At 39.4% G+C, this 24,174-nt stretch overlaps 3 protein-coding genes across 3 annotated transcripts; 1 reads left to right on the top strand and 2 right to left on the bottom strand.

Annotated features, from left to right (window-relative positions):
- The first annotated feature begins 1,698 nt into the window (after window positions 1-1,698).
- GONST4 (golgi nucleotide sugar transporter 4) lies at window positions 1,699-3,277 on the top strand. Its single transcript, XM_087320521.1, has one exon. It carries the CDS (start codon window positions 2,071-2,073, stop codon window positions 3,088-3,090), a length of 1,020 nt encoding a protein of 339 aa, XP_087176647.1. The 5' UTR covers window positions 1,699-2,070; the 3' UTR covers window positions 3,091-3,277.
- A 466-nt stretch (window positions 3,278-3,743) lies between these two features.
- On the bottom strand, window positions 3,744-13,056 carry LOC147864115 (protein DEHYDRATION-INDUCED 19 homolog 4-like). The gene is made up of 5 exons (XM_087319868.1): window positions 12,770-13,056; window positions 11,990-12,135; window positions 11,668-11,747; window positions 11,194-11,448; window positions 3,744-4,308 (listed from the first exon to the last, which is right to left on the bottom strand). Exons 1-5 carry the CDS (start codon window positions 12,846-12,848, stop codon window positions 4,179-4,181), a joined length of 690 nt encoding a protein of 229 aa, XP_087175994.1. The 5' UTR covers window positions 12,849-13,056; the 3' UTR covers window positions 3,744-4,178.
- A 1,731-nt stretch (window positions 13,057-14,787) lies between these two features.
- Window positions 14,788-17,769, bottom strand: LOC147864116 (uncharacterized). The gene is made up of 6 exons (XM_087319788.1): window positions 17,587-17,769; window positions 17,342-17,499; window positions 17,158-17,236; window positions 16,456-17,052; window positions 16,003-16,340; window positions 14,788-15,731 (listed from the first exon to the last, which is right to left on the bottom strand). The coding sequence occupies exons 1-6, from the start codon at window positions 17,693-17,695 to the stop codon at window positions 15,546-15,548; spliced, it is 1,467 nt and encodes a 488-aa protein (XP_087175914.1). The 5' UTR covers window positions 17,696-17,769; the 3' UTR covers window positions 14,788-15,545.
- Between the last annotated feature and the right edge of the window lie 6,405 nt (window positions 17,770-24,174).

Genomic DNA, 24,174 nt, shown 5'->3' on the forward strand with positions numbered 1-24,174 from the left:
GCCGGAGAACAATATTCAACTATCATGCATAGTTTCGGAGAGTTGCAATAATTACAGTTTAAGACGTTATGATACATGATTGTATGAATATTAGATATGAAGTGTTATAAAACATAAGTTTATGGATTGCATACGACCTTTTATGATGCCATGACGCATGGATATGTAAATAATGTTTCACTTGCCCAGGAAAGTTGATTTATCCAAAAAGTTACATGAATGTTAGATCTCTCCATTGTTTTACTCGTGTACTTACATAAAAATAAAGAAGGAAATGGTGGATTTTTGTGCAAGTGATAACGTGGGTTTTATGTGATTTCAAGCGTTTTTTCAAAGGAAAAAGTGACATGCGTGATCTTTGTGACTTTGTCTCTATTTGAAAGGTATATCATTAGTCATTATCATTTTTGTGCCATATGCAATTGTCAATGGTCATAGACTCATATGTATGAACCTTTCTACACATTATTGTGATGTCATGAATCACATGGTATGCATTTACATTGCAATTTAAGTTTTAAGTTTCCAAGTAAGTTGAAACAATGTAACATTACACAACATAAATAAATTAACACAACAAAAGTTGTAACCAAATTGTTTTCACAATCAAGGTACACTCCTTGTTCTAGTGACATACATGTATCCTATCCTTTCGTCCTATGACTAACCATTTGATTTTTGTAATGAGATGATAGGTGTTTTTCCCTTCCAAGGCAATTTATGAGAAGCATGTAGTGATGATATGATGAGAAGGTTCTTTTTCCCCTATGTAAGTTGAAACAATGTTTAAACATGTAAGAGTTTAAAGATTTCTATATTGTTGATATATGAAGGTTTCTAACAAATTGTACATTACCAAGACAAATTCAAAGAATGCGGCGATAATATATATGGAGGTTCAAACTTCAGACTTATGTGGTGCTCCTGATATGGAGGTTATGGGAAATATGTGAATTGAGGGCATATATCTCGAATTTCTCGATTCAAACATTCCTCATAGCTTAAGGTTCGAATAAATGTAAACAAGGTAGTAATGGCACAAAAGCAAATGCAATGCACCGGTGCATGAACACACACACACACACACACATATATGTATGTATGTATGTATGTATCTTATTCATGCTTCATGATGAAGCAACACACTACTGGTAGGTGCTCTGAGCTATATGTATGTATGTATGTATGTATGTATGTATGTATGTATGTATGTATGTATGTATGCATGCATGCCACACACAAGGACAGAGTAGGTAGCTAGCTAGCTAACTAAAAAGCTACGACAAGATGAAAGAAGACAACATCTTCTTCTTCTTCTTCTTATGATGGATGGATGCATGGATGAATGAAGAGAGAGAGAGAGAGACCACCATATGTTCGTTCAAATGTGGTACAAATTACGATAGGGGATGAGATTGTTGTAGACCCAATCAAGATTATTGAGTTATGTATTACTCATTTTAAGAATTTGATTGGGCCAAAGTAGAGAGAGAGAGAGAGAGAGATTTGAGATTCAGAATACAATGGAAATGGATGTCTTTTGGTAAAAAACTAAAATCAAAAAGCAAAAAAGTAAATAAATTTTAGAATATGTGAGAAATAAATAAATAAATTATATATATATATGTATAGGAGCGGTGAACTAGGGCATGGTGTGTTTCTTGCCCATGTCCCCATTCCAAGGTCTCCCCTGTTTCCATCTTCAAAAGCCCTAATCCGATTCTCCCTCCCCCTCACTCATCTGTCGTTCCTCTGTGTGATTCGAGGGGAGAGAGAGAGAGAGAGAGAGAGAGAGATCTCGAGAAAGGAAAGGAAGGAGACAGAGACAGAGATAGAGATAGAGATCCAGATCTCCCAGATCAGTCTTAGCACATCCCATGACATTTCAAGTTATGTTGTGCTGAAGAAGAGATCAGAGCTGAAGAGAGGAATCCCCATACATATTTGCGTCTGCCTTCATTAGATCCTTTTCTGTGGACAAGAAGAAGAAGAAGGAAACCCATTGTCTGCACTTAATACATTGTCTTTTAACCAGAAGAAGCTGAAGAAAGAAGAAGAGGAAGAGAGAAAATGGCACTAAAGATCGAATCAAAAGCATCAGTGGCATCCCTTGTGCTAGGGTATGCTCTGTGTTCCAGCCTCCTCTCTGTGATCAACAAGTATGCAATCACAAAATTCATGTATCCAGCCCTACTCACAACGCTTCAGTACTTAGCAAGTGCATTCGGAGTGTGGTTTCTTGGCCTGATGGGTTTCTTGAAACATGATCCAATCACATGGACAAATGTGAAGAAATTCTTACCTGCAGCTGCAGTCTTTTACATGGCGATCTTCACCAACACAAACCTACTCAAGCATGCAAACGTTGACACGTTTATAGTGTTCCGATCCTCCACACCTTTATTGGTTGCGATCGCGGATACTGCCTTCCGGAAACAACCATGGCCATCCAAATTCACGTTTCTGTCTCTGGTTCTAATCTTGGCGGGAGCACTCGGATATGTTGCATCTGATTCAGGGTTCAATCTCACCGCTTACTCTTGGGCCACTGCATACCTCATCACCATCACCACGGAGATGGTCTACATCAAGCATATCGTCTCAAACCTTGGACTAAACACATGGGGATTCGTTTTGTACAACAACTTCATTTCGCTATTGATCTCACCCTTCTTTTGCATCCTTACTGGAGAAATCAAGGAGATCTTCGATGTATTTAGCTACTCGGGCAGCTTGCTGAGCTTCGGAACAACATTCCCAGTGGCTCTATCATGTGTTTTCGGGTTCGCAATCAGTTTCTTCGGATTCGCGGCTCGGCAGGCTATTTCAGCCACTGCATTTACAGTTACTGGAGTTGTGAACAAATTCCTAACTGTCATTATCAATGTGCTTATATGGGATAAGCATGCAACTGCAATGGGGTTATTCTATCTTATTCTAACTCTTGTGGGAGGTGTTGTATATCAACAATCTACTACCATAAAAAAACCATCACCTACTGTGATGGAAGCTGAAGATATTCCATTAGTAGAATCCGAGAAACATTCCTCAACAAACCAAATAGATGAAGAAACTGGCAAGAATACTTAAGTTATTTACAACTGTTCTATCTTCTTGTATTGTTTTGCTCCCAGTTGAAGTCTTTTTTCCCTGTTTCATACTGTTGGGGCTGGAGAAAGAACACGTGTATTATTATTATGTTTCTCACCCTTTTTTGCTAGAAATATCCTTGAGAAGTTACTTGGATTTTACAAAATAACAGATCTATTTTCTCTTCCATTTCTTCAAGATGATGAAGAGCAGTTTTTTATTCAGCTTCTTGTGTATTTCTCATTTTCATATTCACATGAGGTCAAGAAATGGCCATTATGTTCACAAATCATCATATAGTGATAGTGTTTGCAGCACTTGCACCATTTAGAGGAGGATTGTTATTTCGTGGTGGTAATTTATTTTGGCAGTATCTTCTTAATCTTGGCGCATGCACGTTTATGCTCTTAATTATCTAAGCACACATCTATATACCATACCATGAAAAAATACACGTACATGCAAGCATATAGGAATACTTGCGGCTTTTTTTACACTGAATGTCACACAACCAAAACGATTGATATACCACTTCTGCATTCTACATGTCAGCTTCTTTCTGTACAGATATGATTCAGAGTCCCAAAAGCTTTTATGTTACTCTACATACACAAATGACAATAATATAATTCATGATTTACTTGAACACTACAAATACAATTTAATCTTCAAATTGATCATTCCTGTTTAGCCTTTACAAATTTTAATCATATTCCAAATATCTTAAAAACAATTTCTTGAATAAAATGCAACTAATGGCATATTTTCTCAGCACCACATAGCACTGTATTTTATTCAGTGAGGGTTATCTAACTTCCTCTCAAACGTGTTCTGTAAGGAGAAGAAATGAGATGGCAATTGTTTCTATATATTCTGGCAAAAGAAAAGAGGGGGCAAAGTAAAAGCCTCATATAAAACTTTATAAACTGTGGTGGGCAATGACTAGACTTCATTTCATCCAGGGAAAACAGCATTGCTACAATTCAGTCTGCCACATCTCTCTGAAGGAAAGCACCTTTTCCCAGTTATCAATAGAAGCTGCCCATGCCAGAGGGCCAGGTGCCTCACCTCTCGTGTTATTGTCATCATTAGAATCCTCCTTGCTTGTCCCCAAACATTGCCGAGAGCACTAGTTGCTGAACAAAGTTTGCTCTCCTAGTCGCATGTTCCAACTTCTGCTCCCGCTCTTCTGCAGATAAGTTTCCTTCCACCACCAAACTAAAAAACACAATACATTCTTAGAATCCCGATATATATATACATGAAACTCTTTTTCCTCTCTCTGAACACATCTCTCACACACACAAATACATGTGTACATCGTTTTCTACCCAGTCTCTCAGAAAATGCAAGAGCTATGGCTCATCATCACAGCTAATAGAAAACCTAATTCTGAGCAAATGGCCTGATGATGTTTGAAATTCTTGAATAGTGAACACTATTAATCAGTATTCACTACCTGGTAACTTCACATTCTATTTGGGGTGATACTGTCGCATGGAATGCAAGTAGAAGCTCAACAAGAAACAAACTAAAAATAATACTGAATGTCACTTATGTTGCAAGCTAAGGTACTATTTAAGTCAGAGTGTGAAGAAGGAAAGGAGATTAATGAAGCGTGTTCCAGGGACCCTGGTCGGCCATCAAACTTGGATACTCATAGTTGCTATCCATCATGCTCTGTATCACACAAGCAGGTGGTTGAATTGTAGATAGTCATCCCACTACACATTTAAGATCCATCTGAATTAATTTTCTTCTCTCCATCATCAGCGGCAGCAGGTCCTAGTTACCAGTGCTGGATGCAATCCAATCTTTCATTCTTACAATATGTCCAAGCTCTCCTTTTGTCCAACATCCCTTCGATATATTATCTGTCCCTACCCTAGATGTAAGCAGGTGGTTAAATTGTAGACAGTCATCCCATTACACATGTCATCAGTCTGTCTGCTTGGCATTTCTCATCCTCATCAGCAGCAGCGGGTATTAGTGACCAGTATTGGACGCATTACTTCACAAGTTGATGTTATCTTCCTCTATATGCATGCTCACTTTGGTCACTTTAAATACGACTCTTTACCGTAAGCTGCCAAAAATCATGTGGTAGATCCCACTTATTTGGCCTTTACCATTTTCCTGCTTGACAATATGGGAGATGAAACCAACTTCCAATTCCAACAGCTGTCTCTTCATGCATATCAAACTGTCTGGCTCAGGTCATGCAGATCTTTGTGGATCTAACTCCACAGAATCTTTTGATAGAGCCCTCTACTTTCTTTGTGTGCGTAGATGACTTTATCAGTGCTGCCAGGTATTCTCCCTTGAATATAAGTCCAAGGCTCTTGATAATTCTGCTCATGGATAACAATGACAAGCAGAAAATGAACAGGAAGTCAGACAACTCCAGCAAAGGGGACAAATCCAGTTCTCATGAATTTGATCACTTTTGCAGTATCCAATGAAAACTTGCATTCCCTACACTCCATTCCATGAACGATCCTTGAATTAAACTTTATTATACTTTCTTACACCTCCTTGCCGTGGCTTTTTGTGTAGATCCAGAATTGAGCTGCACCGGTTGCCCTAAAAAATACTGTTATTGCACATTTCAGTGTCTAGCAAACATCCACACCCCCATGAGAGTCACCAAAAGATGAACCCAAACCGGCTACTGTGCAGAATTCAAAATCGTTTGCCTTTATTAAGCTGACTCTTCCTCCATTGTGATAAGCTATGTCCTTTCTGATGTGCCCAAGTGTTTTGGAACCTACCAAAAAAACTACTACCCTACCACCTCCAGATGAATACTGATGATGTTCCCAGTGTCTTGGATATCTGATGTAATACTGCTCACCAAGAGAATTTTGATAGGCCTTACCTGTGGTTCAGATAACCATAATCCAAACAGTCCTTGCATTTCCTAGCCCTCATTATGGTCTCCATTTCAGATAAATGTCAAGACCACCTTCCTGAATGGAGATTGATTGATTGTTTTTTTTTTGGTGTCCATAAAGAGGGCAATATCGACCCACGAGACAAGTTTTTTATTAAAAGGGAGATTCCTATCCACAGGATGTATGTGGACCAGCCACCTAGTTTCTTATCCACAATAAGGAGGGTTCTGTTTGTAGGCTACAAAAAGACTTATATATTGTCTAAAACAAGATCCTTGAGCTTCACACCAGAGATTGGGCATTTTCCGGAAAGGGTGATTTTATTCGTTATGCTCTACGACAATAACTGTTGTAGTTTATGTGGATGGTCTCATCTTTATGGGTTCGTAGACAAATATTTAGTACATCATCCAATCCTTGGTGCACACGTTTGAAATGACAAAAGCTAGATTTCTGCACTGCTTTCACCACTTTGACATCTACCACATCACAAGGCATCATCTTCTATATGAGATTATGCCCGTGAGATGCAACAACTATTTCATATGATTAAATAGGTGTGAGACCACTCCTGAACCTGGGGTCATTCTCCTCAAATTTGATCCATCTGCATCCATTGACCATAGCCACTAACGTTGGCAAGAGGGCTACATAGTCTGGCTTACATCTGAATAGACATTTCCTACATTATCTCACTAAGCTCCTTTGCTGCTGAGCTTTATCAAGTTAACTTATCCGTCAATTGAAGGATTTAGGGGACCTTCATTACTTCCTTGGGATCGAAGTGATCCTCACCCCCGACGGCATATTGAGCAGTCAACACCACACTGTGTTGAATATGTTGTACAAGTTCAGAATGACAAATTGTCGATCCATCACAACTCCTCTTGATAGGAATCAAAAGCTTCGCCACGACTCAGCGCCGGCTTGCGACAAGAAACATTTTCAACAAATTGTCGGAAGCTTCATCTACTTGGCGATCACCCGGCCAGATCTTAGATATCCTGTTGGAGTGATCAATCAGTTCATGTCAAGGCCGACATGACAAATGCAGGGCCCATTCCAGCACGCCTTGTGCCTTCAGCATAGTGCGATCTTTGTCGACACTTGGCATCGTCTCTGGTTGATTCGGCTTTGTCCAAATCGGTCCGTTCCAACCAACACTCCCTTTCTTGTCACCTTTCTTGCCACAATACCAGTGGTGCCAGCTTCCAACACCACCTTGACTCCCCTTGCTCGTGGAGGGTCCATTATTGCTGTCAGCACCCCCATTGTACCTCTGATTTTGCTCATGTCAGCCGCCATTTGTGCATGCCGATCTGCCTCGTTCTCCATGACCCCAGGGCCGATCCGCCTCCGTATCAGCATGCGTGCTTGTCAACGCACCCATGTGGTTCTCCTCTACCAGGAGCATTGACTACAAGTCGAAGAACGATGGTTGTTTCTCCCTCGTGCAAATAGCAGTCCGAATCGGCCCATATTTTTCTATGCTAGACCACCCAGGTAGATCTGCACCATCTCGTCTTCATCCATCGTCACATTGATGGACCCAAGTGCGTTGCAGATCTCCTTGATTTTAGTGGTGTAGTCAGTTACCGACATTCCTCCCTGCCGGATGTTGTTGAGCTCTTGTCTGAGTTGGGGCTGTGGTGCTTGCGGCGAAAATCCTTTCCAGATTTTGCCATGCCTTTTTCGGCGACTTCGCATCCCTGATGTACCTGAGGATCTGGTCGTGGACACACAATGCCAAGTTGTACAAGATTCAAGTTGCTACTTGCTCCCAAGCTGGAAGGTCTATGTGTGTCGACTCTGGTGGTACATCATTTTCTCATTCCACATAACTCCAGTACCCGTGTCCTAGCAAGTACTAGTGCATCTTGAATTCCCAAGATGCATAGTTGTTCCTCTCGAGTTTCCCTATCGGCAAGGAACTTCCCATTGCTCTGTCCGTGGTCTTGTCTCTTCTTCTATCCGGAAAACGAAAACTTTGTCTGTGTGAGAACACTTGTCAATTGCAAAGGATTCTTCTCAACCCTCGCACTCTAATACCATGTAAAAAGTTGAAGTTCGGACGCTATCAGACAAAATGGCTTACTTGGCAACAGTACACAGTTGGTAAGAGCATGCCGAAGTTTTATTGGGCCAAAGCAATCAGAACGACCGTGTACATTTAGAATTGGATATCTGCAACCAGAGGCAAAGTGTTCCCACATGAGCTGTATTTCAGGCGCAAGCCGAATTTGGCACACTTGAGGGTGTTCGACAGCATAGCATATGTGCATGTGCCAAATGAGAAGCGGAAGAAACTAGATGCCAAAGCCGAGAAATGCATTTTAGTTGGCTACTTGCACAAGCAAAAGGATCATAAGTGTTGTAACCCCTGAACCAAAGAGGTGCAAATCAACCGAGATGTCATGTTTGACGAATCAGTTTCCTAGTATTCACTTCCAGCTAGTTCAACCCTTGAAAACTCTATGCCGAATTCCCGGACAATTGAGGAAGAAATCGGCACTCAAGACGAGAGTCCGATTTCGTTTCGGCTAGTGGGCTGATTGAAGAACCAAGCCAAAACGACTGGTCAATTGAGCAGTCGGCGAGTGAAGAGGACTCGGCCATGCAATCCCCCAAGATGAAGCCCAAGAGGAGGCTTTTTCGCTGAGAGAAGGGGAAGAAGAAGATGCCAGAGTACGGTAGTGAAGAGGGCACATTGGATCAGAGAGAATCCGATGGCGCCATGAGTAGCGATGGCGAACCCCAAGAGTTGAGATCAGATTTGGCTAGGAGGGCCTTGAAATTGGCCAACGAGAAACTGCGACGAATGACTTGCCACAAGAACCTCGTCATTCAGTACGAATACAACAAGCACATGGCGCATCACTATGCGTACATGACGAAGGTGGCAGAAGTCCGAGAGCCGGAGAGCTACGCGAAGGCATCACAACATGCCAAGTGGAAATTGGTAATGGAGGAAGAGATGAGAGCTTTAGCCAAAATGAAACGTGGGTCCTGGTTGACCACCCAAAGGATTGCAAGCCGATCAGATGCAAGTGGGTATATAAGGTGAAATACAACACCGACGGCACTATCAACAGGTATAAGGCCAGATTGGTCGCCAAGGGCTATGCACAGTCGCACGGGATTGACTATGATGAGATCTTCGCGCCAGTAGCGAAGATGGTGACGGTCTGTGTTGTGCTAGCCGTAGCAACAGCAAAGGGTGGCATCTGCATTAGATGTATGTGAAGAATGCGTTCCTACAAGGCGATCTTGAGGACCAGGTGTACATCATAGAACCCCTCGGATTTCGGTCCGAAATAAACAAGTCAGCAATGTGCCGACTAAAGAAGAAAAGTGAGGTCTTCTCCTGTTTTTGAATCTGAAAAGTTTGATCGAGAGGGAAACTGAGAGAAAGATTAAGTGCTTGAGTTCGGATGGCAGAAAAGAATACATTTCCGGCCAATTCAACTGTTATCTGCAGAAAGAAGGAATTCGATGTGAATTCTTTTGCAGATACACGCCAAAGCAAAACGGCGTGCCCGAACTGAAGAACTGTACAATCGTGGAAGCGGCCAAGGCAATGCTAGTGACATCTATTTGGAACCTCCAGCTACAGTATTATATACCCCCATAATATTGAGCTCATTCTCACTGGATGGTGAGATTCTGGTATGGATCTATATTGTGGAGCCTACAAACATCAGCAAACAATTGCTCTTTACCTACAGAAACTAAATACTCTGCTGAAACACTTGTTACATTTCATGTGAGGTAGTCTGGATAAAAGACCTCCTGATGTAATTATCATTCATGTCTGCAATCTGGGGCCACCATTTCCATTGTAAGAATCAAAACTACATTTCAATCACACAGAATCCAGAGTTAAACATATCACTGTTCGACTTGTGATGGTCATTCCCTTGAAAAACAGTCAGAGGATGTTCTCTTCCAGTACCAAGGCATTCCGGCCAGCCAAGACGTTTCCAAATGCAAAATCAGGATTGAAACTCTGCATGCTACACACCATTATTTCAATTTCTATGCTGATGGATTCTTCATAGCGTAACTTTTAGTCCTGCATACGAATACAAAGAGGAAACTTGCACTTGTGCCGATGATTTGCCCCTTAAGCTAAAGCCTATAGGTTGACATCAGCTTTCAGTAGACCTTAGATGTAGCTTTCTTTCTTTCTACAATCTTCTTTTATTCTGTCATTCTGATATAACTTTCAAACTTCCTCATAAAAGCTTCAACATTCATTCTCTACATTTCTCAGCTGTTTATGAATACAAAGAGGAAACTTGCACTTGTACCAACAATTTGCATCTTAAACTAATGCCTATAGGTTGACCTCAGCTTTCAGAAGACTTAAATGTAAATGTAGCTTTCTTTCTTTCTTTCTACAATGTTCTTTTATTCCGTCATTCTGATATAACTTTCAAACTTCCCCATAAAATCTTCAACATCCATTGTCTACATTTTCTCTCTGTCTCCTCTGTGTTTTAAAGTGGCCTCTTGCATGCTCCCTCGATATAACTCTTCATCCTCAACCTCATTATTTTTGACAACAATGTTTTAAACTCATGATGGCATGCATCAGAGATAATTATGAATACAGTTATTATATTCCCTTGTTTGCTATCACAATATATGAACAAACCATCACATGTCCCTTAATCTCTCCAATTACTGTTGATAGATACCATATTCTTACTATTATTTCAATAGTTGAATGGATTTCTAGAAATAAATAGTACAAGAGAAGTCTTGCGTTGTTTATTTTAGTGGATGTTCTTTTTTCACATAATAACAAAGATTATTCTTGAGATATGTTTCAATCGAAATTTCCAAATGTGTGATCAGGCATACAAAAATTGCCAATTTCCCACAACAATAAGAATTCAACCTACACACTCATGCCTCCAAAATGCTGTAATGAAGAAGGAACGTGATGGATATAAGCTATAATTTTATGTTTCCTTGCTAGTGTTTTGTATCTACAATGTATTTGGGGAGATCAGTACTTTTTGTTTAATTTAAGAGCAGAAATAGCAATACCTCCACATTAGATTGTAAGATCAAAGAAATACCTCTTCACTAAAAAACGAGAAAAATAGCATATCTAAATTCTCCTATATCGCAATACTTCCATACTAGATTGCAAGATCAAAAACGAAATACCCCTTACTTGAAAATGAAAACTATAGCATACCTGGTCTTGTGGGTTGATGATGGAACCACGTTCATCTCACTAAGACATTCGTCTTGTTTTGCTGGATCTAATGGCAGATTATATGTTAGATCTGAAAGAAGACTGTCAGCAGCACCGTTAAATGAACTGAAGGGGCTGCTACTGTTAGCAATTCCCGAGCCTCCAAGCAGAGCTTGCAAGTGTGCCTCTCGGTACTCCTTGCTGAACATTGCAAGAGTAGATCCAGAGGGCCTCCTAAATCTTCTCCTCCTTTGAATGTGGAAAACTTGTCAAAGAAACACATCTCTGCATACATGTATGCATACGAATATAGATTAAGGACGCAGAGTAGTTATTCTAGTAGTTTGTGCCTTTGCCCTATAAGGCACATGCTGTTAGTTCAAATACCACCATCACCACAGAGGGCAAATGCATATATAACTACGCAGAAAGACATTCATGCCTAAAATTAGAGATTTTTTTATGAAGAAGGATATCTTGAAAAGTTGGCCATGATGAAGAGTCAAATGCCCCACCATATCCTTCGGAACCTTCAACGCACAGACTGGACATGCCTACATTATGAAATAAAGAAGTGAGATTGAGGAAGCACATGTAAAATGATGTAGATCGTAGTCATAAAAGTGACCTAAAATGGCCATGAAGAGAAACAAAAAGATTGGAGCATGTCAGAGGCACAGAGCAAAACAGTTCAAATAGAAGCAAAATCAATTGAATGGATGAAATTTTGATAGAACGGATGCAAAAAAGATAGGACAGATGGATAATAGATGAGATAAAAGTTGCATATTTTTACCACTCCTTTGGATTCAAACATGTGTTCCTCTTCCAAATGGGTGCAGAGGGCTGATATTTCAAACTCTTCATAGCAGTAAGGGCAAGCAAATTCCGGTCGAATGTCATCATCCCCTCCTTCAATTTCATCTATTCCCCCAAGATACTCTGCATGCCACCAATCATCTCCATCTATTAGAAACTATTTCAAACCCTTCATCTATGGATTCATGGAGGTCTTCTCTCAAATAAACATAAAATTATGGTAGAATAATAAGCACAATCATCTCACTCTAAGAGATTTGCGGAGATGTTATTCCAAGTTTTTCTTCTGTGCTATCAACCAGTTTGCTTTAGGAAAACCTCACAATTTAGGAAGCCAATAAAATTAATCTTTCTGAGAGGAAGAGAGGAGCACTACGATAGTAGTACAATCACTTCATCTAAGTATTGATCAATTGTTTTCACAAGAACAAAACTTTAGGGACCATGGGCAATCGTCTATTTCTAAGACAGTGATTGCCATGTTTTTACATAACACTTCTTCTGAGTAATGGTCAGTTTTCTTTCCAGGAAAGAAAAATTTTAACGAAGAAATATAATCAGCTCTTTCCATTACAAAAGTCGTTCTGCAGATGGATTCGCTTGTATTTAGGAAACACAAAGAAAAATAAAAATGGAATAGAAATTCCATTTCTGTAATAAAATTTTAGGGTTCAGATTTCCATAGCCGAAACCAGGAAAGTTACTCATTTTGCTTCATAGAAAAATAAATAAAAGAGAATAATAATAAAAATCTTACCCCACTGATGATTCTGAGATTGGATAATGTGCTGGCGTTTAGAAGCAAAAAGGCGAGCAGCCCATGGATCTGCATCCATCGCCGAGGAATAGAAGAAGAGCAAGAAGAAAAACAAATACGGATTTATGTAGCGATAGAGATGGAGATTCGAGGTGGGTTTTCTGTTTTCTTCTGTTTCTGAGTATTATCTCTCTTTTTTATTCGTGTGGGTGGTCGGCTATGGCGGTTCAGAGGTCCTTTTTCTCCTCCTCCTCCTCCTCCTTATTCTTCTTCTTCTTCTGTAGTCTTGTATCACACACTCCATTTTACAAATCATGAACACATATAGTTATATGGAGAGTCCACCGACAATTGTCCACCTCTTAGGAGAAAACCCATCCTTTCCTTGTCAAATTGCTTACCATTGGTCAAGTCACACTCTAAAATGCCATATGTCCATTTGATTGTCAAAGGGTTGTCCCTCCATTCATCTCCGGGCAATGAATGGCCAAGGAGTCAGGACATTTCTTTGGTGTCCTTGCTTAGTGCTTGTGTCGTCTATGGGTCATGATTGACATCTTATGGTTCCCTAGATATATGATCAGTTCAATGCTTTATCATCGATAGGTCACTGCAGTTGGGCGTTATAGTTGTTTCCACGTGCCTCATCCTCTTTTTGTAATAATTTGGTCTTGTAGTTGTTTCTTGGATCTGTTGTCAAGAATATATAGTTGCATTATCAATTTGGTCATGCCCATATCAAATGTTGCTCGAGGAGAAATGTGCATCTTCCAAACAAGTCCTAGTGGTTGTCCCTTTGAGTTACTTATTGGATGGATTGTTGTTTTGTCAACAAGATTCAAAATGTTCTCTATAGAAAAAGGCACCCCTTAAGTCTTAAAATTGGCATCCTTGACTAAATCATCATGTGAATGCTTGTAATGTCCTTAAACCATGACAAGAGAGTTGGCATATGGGAAATCCACACTTTTAGGACAAATTTGCATACTTGATCACCTTGGGTATCTAGTTTCATAACGATTCTTGAACAACTTATGAGTTGTGACAAGATCAAATATGATAACACTCTTATGAAAATCACTCTCTTCTAATCAAGTATGAAAGTTTGTTCCCTTTACTTTATCCAAACATACTCTCAAGTAAGTTCTTTTATTATTTGTTTGGGTTGTGACAAGTTCAAATGTCTTGCTAGGGGAAAAAATGCATATTGCTCTGACTAAGTATTATGGTTGGCTCCTTAAGAATGCTTGTATCATCCATAGTTGCTAGTAGTATCAAATGTCACCCCCTCTATACATTATCAATATCGAAGGGCACTCATATCTTTGAAAGGAAAACATATTTCTCTCTTATTGTTACTTTGTTCCTTAAGAATGCTTGTATCATCCATAGTTGCTAGTAGTATCAAATGTCACCCCCTCTATACATTATCAATATCGAAGGGCACTCATATCTTTGAAAGGAAAACATATTTCTCTCTTATTGTTATTTTGTTCCTTGATTCGTATTGTGGGGTGGCCATGTGAGGCGCCATGTGCGTAATTTGCCCACCTACGAAGGTAGAAGAGGTTCCCATTCTTGTGTATACCACAATGTCATCCCTAATCAAACCATTTTTTATTACATGCTCCACCCATTCATTCCTTACAACTCAAGTAGTATGATGTAATTTTAATTGAATGTGTTACGTCATTTCATGCCATGCTATATAATGCTAGGAAAACACAAAAAGGATCAGCCATTATTTTAGAGGTATGATTGTCAATGCATGCATATACACCAAGATGTCCCTTATTTTTAACACCAAGATGTGCCTCATTTTTAATAAATAAGTGGGGACACCACTCACATTCTCATGGATGAGTATCCATATTTTGTAGTGTATGATATCAACATCTCATGGATACATTCTCAAATGCACCACTTCTTGCTGCAACTCACAGATGGATTAATTGCATAGCAATATGATTATAATCAATTGTTTATTTCGCAATAATCTTTGAAACAAGACATTCATAGAAACTTTCAATACAACTGAGAAATTCATTAAGAATGGGGTGCAGGGTTTTATTATCCAATGATACATATATGGTTCTATTAGTGTCAGGTTAAGAATCAAATGTCTCTATAGGTGTTACAACTAAGATTCAATATCACTCATAGAATTACAATTACAGTTTCATACTTCTGAATTTGCAGATGATCAACTGTATCCCCCATGATTCTCCAAATGGCATCGAATCGAGCAAGGACGGCAAGAATAAGTTTGGTTTCCAGCCATCCATCATCTCTTCTTGTAGCTAATCAGAATGTGTTAATGTTACTTACAAGATCCACGAGTGAGTATAATCCAGACTACATATCAATTCCAATGATTCTGCAGCCTCGAAGACTTGGAATGGCATGAGATCTATATTTTGATTGATGCACTAGCTTTGCTCTCATGCCTTCAGGGACTTTGCGCTCTCATGTATGTGGCAAACATAGTATATTAACAGACCCATATACTTTTTGGTTCAAGTCTTCTTATCATATTATCCTTATCGAGAAGATATGGATAGCTTTTGATAAGTTCCAAACTTGCCCCAACTTTCTTCCAAAAAGGTAGATAATGTATATAGGCAATATATATCTTAGGACTTCACTATTTCTTTATCAGAGAAACATTCACAAGGCATCAAAACTTCCACTACTATTATTGGCAGAAGTTTATCCACTGTTAACCCCGAATGCTTGAAACCTCAGCTTGCACGGCCATTTTTTCGTAGTGAGCATGTTAATGATTCACAACAGCTTGTGCAATCTTCTGATGGAGATGGAATTTTTGTGAAATTAACGGTCGTACATCATCTACACCAACTAGAGACTCCAAAAATGGAAGAAGTTGTATTAGTCCAGTATCAGACTTATCATCAAACCAACTCTCAACTGGAATGCCATTGTCAACTTGAAACCCAAATGCCTGCAAAATAAAGCCAAACATAGAGCTTCATATTCTACTTTCATATAGTCAGAAGGCCTTTGGACATCATTAGTATGAATGTACAGAGTGTGTACTCCGTGAGTTGCAGAGGGTGCCTTTCTAGTGAAGCAAATGCATGCAAGCGAACCATATCAGATTACATTTACATAAAAATGCATGTGCAAACTACATTGCATTCAATAATTTTCTGATGTGTTTTGAAGAAGAATTAGTGAAGTGAAGTTTTCTCAAGTTCTGCATCTCCTTATACCTGGGGAGAATTGTCGACAATCGCCACCTTGGAGAGGTCACGACCTAAGATGGTTAGATCTTTCAAATAGTTTCCATCAACAAAAATGCAAGAGTCTCGAAAAACACGATGCTGAATTAGTTTTCCTTGTGGATCTAGGATATCAAGTAACTTCTCGGCATATATACTCTGACTTGCTGTAAACACAATTATTTCAAATAATTGTGCAACTCTCTCCATAAACATATGTAAATGAGGCCTGCATCTTACATAGACAGTGTATTCCTGAGAATTGATCATTAGAGGAAAGGTAAAATCAGCATCTTCAGAATACTCCAGGGTTGAATGTATCAATGTCTCTGTAAAAATAACGACAAGAATACACACGTAAGGAAATGAATATATGTATGTATGTGTGTGTGTACACACACACACTGAGAAATGAATTAACATTGATTAAAGTGCAAAATGTACCATCAAGATCTAAAACAAGGGTAACAGGTGGACAGCCTGCAATTGGCTTTGGTACCAAAATAGGAGGGCAGCCCAATGCTCCCACTTCAGAAAGATCAGGCAATTGTTTGATAAATAAGTAAGGATCAAAGTCATCCAGATCGTCATTAACTTCAATTTGGGTGATAACAGGATTCCTATCCAATGCCCTAGATTGCTGTACAGCAAGGTATAAAGATGCTTCATCTGAATTCAAAAACTCATCCTCTAGGTGATGTTCTGCCGTTTGCATCGTATACCTATTCTCAACCTCAAGTTCCCATTCCATGTATGTTGAACCTAAGTCAAAAACTGATTGTTCCTCAAGTACTTCATCTTTGTTAGCAGGCACGGAACTAATAGGATCAATGGTCACCGCCAGAGATACATCATCTGATACCGATGAAGCTCCTAGATCAATTAAGTTCTTCTCAGATATTGGATCTGAGACCACGCAAACCTGGCCTTCCTTCTCATCGGGTCTAAGATCACCACAACTGCACATATCACCACCATCTTGGATTTCAAGCTTACTTTGCACATCTTCTAGTTTCTCATTCACATCATCAGCAGCTTCAACTGTAAATCAGTTTAACGATTGCATGAACTCAGAAACTTCAAATTGGGAAGCATTCTAAAACAAAAATAAGAAAAACCAACTAGCCATTCAACAGAAAAACATACCACTGGTTGACGAGCTGTTTGTAGTATCTCCACTGAACAAATGAAAAATGGGTGGAAAGAACGTGCTCAAGGGTGCATCCTATATAACATCAATTGAAATGTTTGAAGGTATCATCTTGTTATATTCTGCAAAGATTAAGGTTAAGGTGTCTGAACCTTAATACTATATCGACAAATAACTTACCTCATGATCAGAAGATGTTGCATTAATACTAGAAAAGGCTAGCCTTAGGTCACAAGAAGCATCATATGGATTTCCATCAAAAACACCACATGAAATACTGTTCTTTCGCATTCTTTTTCTACAAAAACTACGGTGCGTTGTTGATGCATTACAGGAACCTTACAAACGAGAACAAATTCAGTTTCCATGCGAAACACTCAGAGCAAAGAGAAGAAACTGGTATTAAAAAGAAAACATGCATTCACCTTGTCGATCTTTCTTGGAGGGAGATGTAATTACAGAAGTGAGTGCAAATTTCCTGTTTTCAACAGCAGTGTCATTTCTCTGAGAATCTTCCCTTTTCTTTCCTTTCATGTTTGTACACGCCTAAGGTCTTCAATCTCTAGTTTGCTAGGGAGAAAAATTCTCTCCGGCATCTGACGAATTCGCTGGCAAATTAAGACAACAATTAGTTAAAAACCCAAATCTTCAGAATCAGATAAGAACATCTAAAACAAACCAATACTCTACAAGGCATGCGAGCTGAAGGTGTATTTCACCAGAAAAGAGAATACATAGGGCTTCTGAAAAACTCAATGCCATCTTACTGTCAATGTGTAATATATAAGAAGATTTATAAGGAATTACGGCAGAGAAAAAGGGAATCGTTCAGAAGGAGCTTGATTGTGCAACAGATATATCACCAAATAAAGATCTGAAAGAAAGAATAAACGCCAGATTTCTATGCAGTACTGTAGAGAATAAAGGGAATCGTTCAGAACAACTTGCTTTGCTGCAGTGAATGTGCCATCAAATCACCGGAAAAGCGTAATAATGTGAAGAAATGAATAATGTATTTCATTGAAACAGAAAAGAAATAGGGTTCACAAAACAGTCAAGGTCAGAAAGATGAGCAAGTGAAGGAAAATTCTGTACAGAAGACATATCAGATTCGATTAGATTAGAACATTTTTAGCGTCCATAGGGAGGCCAATCTAAGAGAGAATTATTTGTTACATTAGATTTGGCAAAACATGACAGGACATGTCACACATATTTCTGTAGAATGAAGAGAATCAAACATAAAGAGGTCGTTTTGCTTCGATATGTATATGGCTACATGAAGATCTGAAAGAAATCATGTAAAACAAATGGGTATTATCGTGAAAATAAGGGGGAAATGAGTATTACAGTGAAATTAAGGAAACAATGAGCATCTCCATGAAATACCGTCAAGATTTTTAAAAAAAATCGTATGATTTATGTTGAGAAAACAGCAAATCCCTCATAAAAAGCTTGATTTATTTTCAATGGAGGTATAGTCCAACAAAAATCAGAAAGAATCATGTTCGTATTTCAGTAAATACGAATTGAATAACTAAGGATTCTAGCACAATCAAGTTAGTTTTCCTGTATGACGGGCAAATTAGACAGATTTGAGTAGAGAAAACAGAGAATCGTTCAGAAGGAGCTTGATTTGCTTATTTATATATGTTTCTAACACAGATATCAGAGAGACCAGGTGTATCTCTGTCAAATGGAGAAGAAAAACTCAAAATGAAGAACATTACTCAGGCTAATCATCCTGTATAGAGAACCAAGGAATCCCGGAGAGAAGGAAGAGAAGAGAGGACGAGAAGAGAGGACGAGAAGAGAGAGAGAGAGAGAGAGAGAGAGAGAGAGAGAGAGAGAGAGATCGGATTGATGGAGAGTAGACCGAGGAAGAAAAATGAGCTCGATTTGTTTCTTTTTCGATTTCTGTTGAAGCAGAAAGTGAGAGTTACAACGAATTGAATCGGAGGAAGAAAAAGAAAGGAATAACATACCTGGAAGGAGAAGAAGATCTGGCAATGGGGCGAGATACAGAAATCGGATGGGATGGGGTGCTCTTTCTTTCTCTCTCTCTTTCTCTCTCTCTCTCTCTCTCCCGCAGGCAGAGAGGGAGAGAGAGACGCACAGAGCAGCAACAGAGCAGAGAAGAAAATGAAGAAGAAGAAGAAGAAGAAGAAGAAGAAGAAAAGGGGGAGAAAAGGAGGAGAGAATCGGCTTCTTCTTCTTTATTCAGAGTCGAGTCAAGCTCTGGGAGGACGGTTTCACACTCGTCCGGACAAGAACTCCTCCCCTCTTTTGTCCAGGGCACTTGCTTGTGTGTGTGTGTGTGTGGGGACACGACTTCTTGACCGGACAAAACCACCGGACTCATTCCATTCACATATCAAGTCAATGCCTTCACTTTCCCTTCCTCTCTACTACATACAACATATCTCCATTAGCCTTGCCCCCTTGTTTCCTACACAACCTCCCGGTTTGTCTGTCCGACACAAAAAAAAATAAGATACCGACTCCTCCTTCTTCACCCTTGTCTAGAAAACAAGATACAACCTATCTCGGGTTGAATGATGCAACTTTCTCTCTTTGAGGAAGTAAACTTGGCAAACATGGCCTCGTAAACTTATGGGAAGAACTGAAAGTTCTCAACATATGAATGCAACCTTCTCTCTCCTTGTATCTCTAGCCTCGAACAATGAGAATTCTTAAGCAACCAGCTGTAGTTACGTTAGCCACTTGCTTGTCGCCATTTTATTTTTCTTGTGCTCCATTACTTGTGATTCACCATTGGCGTACACTTACTCTAAACTAGGTCTTTATATTAAGGATTCTAGTACTTCGGGAACTTTTGTTTAATCGATCAGAGATTCGTTGTTGATGCATGCCGGAAATATATGCAAGTTCATAGGAACTAGAGGAAAGTATACATTGATGTCATATATTAGGTATTTCCAAATACACAAATCTTAGACACTCGACTTACATTCGGTAGCACTTCATGAATGAAGACACCTTTTCCTAGATCATGGCAATAACCTATTTCACGTCATTCATTTGAGATCAATCAATCCTTTCCTTTTGGATCTTACATTGTGATGTAAACATTTGAGGGTGATAAAATGAGAGTATATCCTGGTCGAATGAGAGAACATTTTGGTGCTCTTGGGAAGGGTTTTGAGCTTTTTCAAACCCCAGTTTTGAATAAGCAAAAGTATTCAAGTTCTACATTTTGTCAAACTCCAAAGGTTGTGGATCTTCCACCATACTAATGTCTTTGAACAACATAATGATAAAAGGGATCCATCCGTTTTCCTATGAAAGAAATCTACAATCTGGTTTCATTGCTAGGATATGTGCATCTACCTAGTGGCATCAACCAAATCTCAAATGGAAAGTTGTGTTTCATTTTGTAATATTGTTAACTCCCAATCTAATTTGCACAATTTACTTTTTGCCATGGTTGTATGTTCATTGACTTTGACATTCATTGGTGTGCCTTTTGTAGTGTTTATTCATGTTATCAACATAACATCTCTAGGTTCACAACTTCTCAGGATTCTTGGAAAGCAAGACTCCCTGAGTGTAAATTGATTGACTCAAATTTGCATGCGTAGCTGTTTTTTAGGCAAATCGACCCACTTGCTATATATGCGCATCAATTGGCACACGGAGTTTTGGGTGACATGGCCCTAATTAATGTGATTGATTTTGTTCCTAAAGTATCCTAAAAATATAATGCGCAACATCTTGGCTAATGCAACTTGATTATTGGCTCACCTTATTCATTGCACAATAATATTGTTTATAACTAGAAATACAAACACATCATTAGTTCTTCACTTATTATCCAGTACAAACATCCAAGAAAATATTATCAAAGCCACCTTGCTTCATGTATGCATTATGGCATTAGGGTATTGAAATTCTTGTCCATATGGTGCCTTGTCAGATATCCTCATTTTCTCTTTCACAAACAACAACTTGAACTTTTTCTTAATAAGTCTTATTAGTTGCACGCTTTATGCATATGTGATAAACAATTAGCAATGTGTACTAGTTTCTTGGTTGGCACTATCTATGTACATCATATTTAAATGTGGCAATAGCAGATTTTATTAGAAGAATGAGATATTGGAAACTTAGATTAAGGGTGCTTAACAATGTTTACTAGCCTCAAGCAAAGGACAAGAGACAAACATAATACCCCCATTGACACCTAGTACCATTGAATATGGCTTTACATTATACCTTGTAAATAAGGCAATTGAAGGATCCAAAACATGTGAGCTTTGCATGGTTGACAAAATCTCAACAACATGTTGGAGAGTTTGTGTCAAAGGGAGTATCTAGTTCCCTAGGCTGCTACATGCCCCTAGATTCTTATGGAATTTCCTAAGTCCTAGGATAATCGGTTTCCCATTTATCCTACCCCTTGAACCCAAAAATTGCTTCATAAGATTATGCCCATAATAGCACACTTTATGTTGTAGAAAAGCTTGCAAACACACAACTTGCTTTATGTGCAAAAAGTACACTCGTGATTTCCACCATTACATTTAGATAGTTGCTTAGATCCTTTGGGCTTCATCATGGTGACTAACCACTTCACATACCTTCCTCAAAACATATTATCAATGGATTGTTTGTTGAGGATATGGTGGTGGGTAGTGGATGATGATGATGTGCCCTGCAATAAGATGTGTATAGCAAAAAACATAGATATGAAACAAGAAGAGAGATAGAATATGGACGCAACTTTAGAGCTTCAATGGAAGTTCTTATTCTCTCTCTCTCTCTACAACTCTTACACTCCAATATTCAAGATTATATTTGTTACAATGTTAGGGTTGAGCTTATATACTCAAGCCCTAGTTAGAGGATGTGTTCACACTAAGGATACAAAGTGGAAGGAGTCGGCCTTTTATGCCAACATTGTTGGCCATAAATATGTTAGCACTTCACCAGTTGCTTCGTAACAACCTAATTCAATCAAAGACATAAGAGTTCTATAAGAGGACAATTTTCTTTTTGAGTAACAAAGAGTAATGTGTGATCATTATCTCCAAGAGAGTGCCTTCTCATAGTTTTCTCTTGAAGCAAAATATTCACTTGCACCTTCGTCATTTACCGAGGCACAAAAATTATTGTTGAGAGATGAAGCTCAACTTAGTTTAGTTAGTTAGTCAACCATGTAACTTCGTAGTTACCTAGATAGAATCTAGTTAGAAGTGTTGACTATAACGCCTTAAATAGGACCTTGTACTTAAGTGGGATATTCTAGATCCTCCACTCCCAAGTACATTTAATATAGGACTTACACCCTTGTACCTATATTCTCCTCACACATGTGCACCCTTGCACATGAGATCTATATATACCTAATTGTGAGTATTTTTGTATTTGATGATACTAATTTAATATAGAGTTAATCATCCCCCATCTTGTGTTGTTCATAAGTGTTAACTTCCTCTCTCTTTTCCTCACACACACACACACACACACACACACATATCACTTAATCTTTCGCTTAGCTTAATCACATAATTAGGCACTAATTAACCTTGCTTAATTACCTAATTCTTAACATGGTATCAAAGCATGTGGTTTAAAAAATCTACGAAGCCACCCGACTCCATGCTTGTGTGTTCGAGACGCCAACGACAAAATCTGGCTATCGGCTACCGTAGTGCCACTACATAGCACGTGTACGTGATCGAACGAAGAAAAGCAAAAGAATAGAAGACAATAATCAAAATGAACACACAAATGGGTAGCTCGCTTCCTAGTGAAAAGCTAGACCAGAGCAATTATTCATCTTGGGAGTACAAGATGAACCAATACCTCGTCGGCCAAGGGTATTGGAGCTACATCAACGACGCTCAAGAAAATTGACCTATCCCAAAGAATGTTGACTACTCAATATGGGGGCAAGTAGCGAGTCGAGTCATGTATTGCTTGGCAACATGTGTCCACAACCACATGCGTAGCCACATTCGAGACACCAAGAGGCCCAAAGAGGCATGGGAGAACTTAACGAAAATGTTCGCCGCCAACACGACCGCCTGAAAGCTTCAACTCCAACAAGGATTGAACAACATTCGACAGGAAGACATGTCCGTGTCGGACTACACTGCCAAGATCAAGAGCATTTGCGATTCGCTTGACTCCATCAAAATAAACATTGACGAAGACGAGATGGTTCAAGTATGCTTGGGGGGCCTCGCACAACGATTCGACTCGTTGAGGACGACAATCTTGGCAAGGGAAAACCCTCGTTCGTTCTTCGACCTTCAATCAATGTTAATGGTTGAAGAGAACCATGTCCAGACCAAAATGAAGACATCGAAAGGACAAATGTTCTTCTCAAATTCGTGTTGGGAGACAGGTCCCTCCGGATGGGAAGGGAGAAGAACAGTGCTGATGAACAAACTCGGCCGAGGCCGAAACCGTATGAGGAGTACCCGGCTACGGAGAGCCGGATGATGCAGACCCGGTGAAGACCGGATGAGGAGTACCCGGCTACGGAGAGCCGGATGGTGCAGACCCGGTGAAGACCGGATGAGGAGCACCCGGCTACGGAGAGCTGGATGGTGCAGACCCGGTGAGGAATGCTCACCGGATGAAGAGACATATTCGCAAATATGTTTCTGGGAGTCCATCGAGGCTATATTTGTAAATAGCCGAAAAGTCATATTAGTATAAATATGACTTAGGGCAAACTTTTTTGGTGAGTGTGGTTATCATTTCTTGTCTGCGTGAGATCAGAGCTCGCACAGTGTACAGAGAGAGAGAGAGTGAGAAAGAGGTCGTTGCGTCTATTGTAACCGCCGCCTGTGGCGAAGATCGTGAGCACGAGGTCGTTGCCTCCGTGAACTCACTGTTTGTACATTTCAACATAGTGATAGTTTGCAGCCTGTGGGCTGCCGTGGTTTTTTCCCTTAGTTTGGGTTTTCCATGTAAACATCTTGCGTACTCCTCTCTTCTTCGTGTCGTGTTTTATTTCCCGTTTTCTGTGTATGATTCTA

This window comes from Azolla caroliniana, unplaced genomic scaffold (genome assembly GCF_043228905.1).
Source record: "Azolla caroliniana isolate FFs.n. ecotype wild unplaced genomic scaffold, voAzoCaro1.0.p SCAF_5, whole genome shotgun sequence".
NCBI lineage: Eukaryota > Viridiplantae > Streptophyta > Polypodiopsida > Salviniales > Salviniaceae > Azolla > Azolla caroliniana.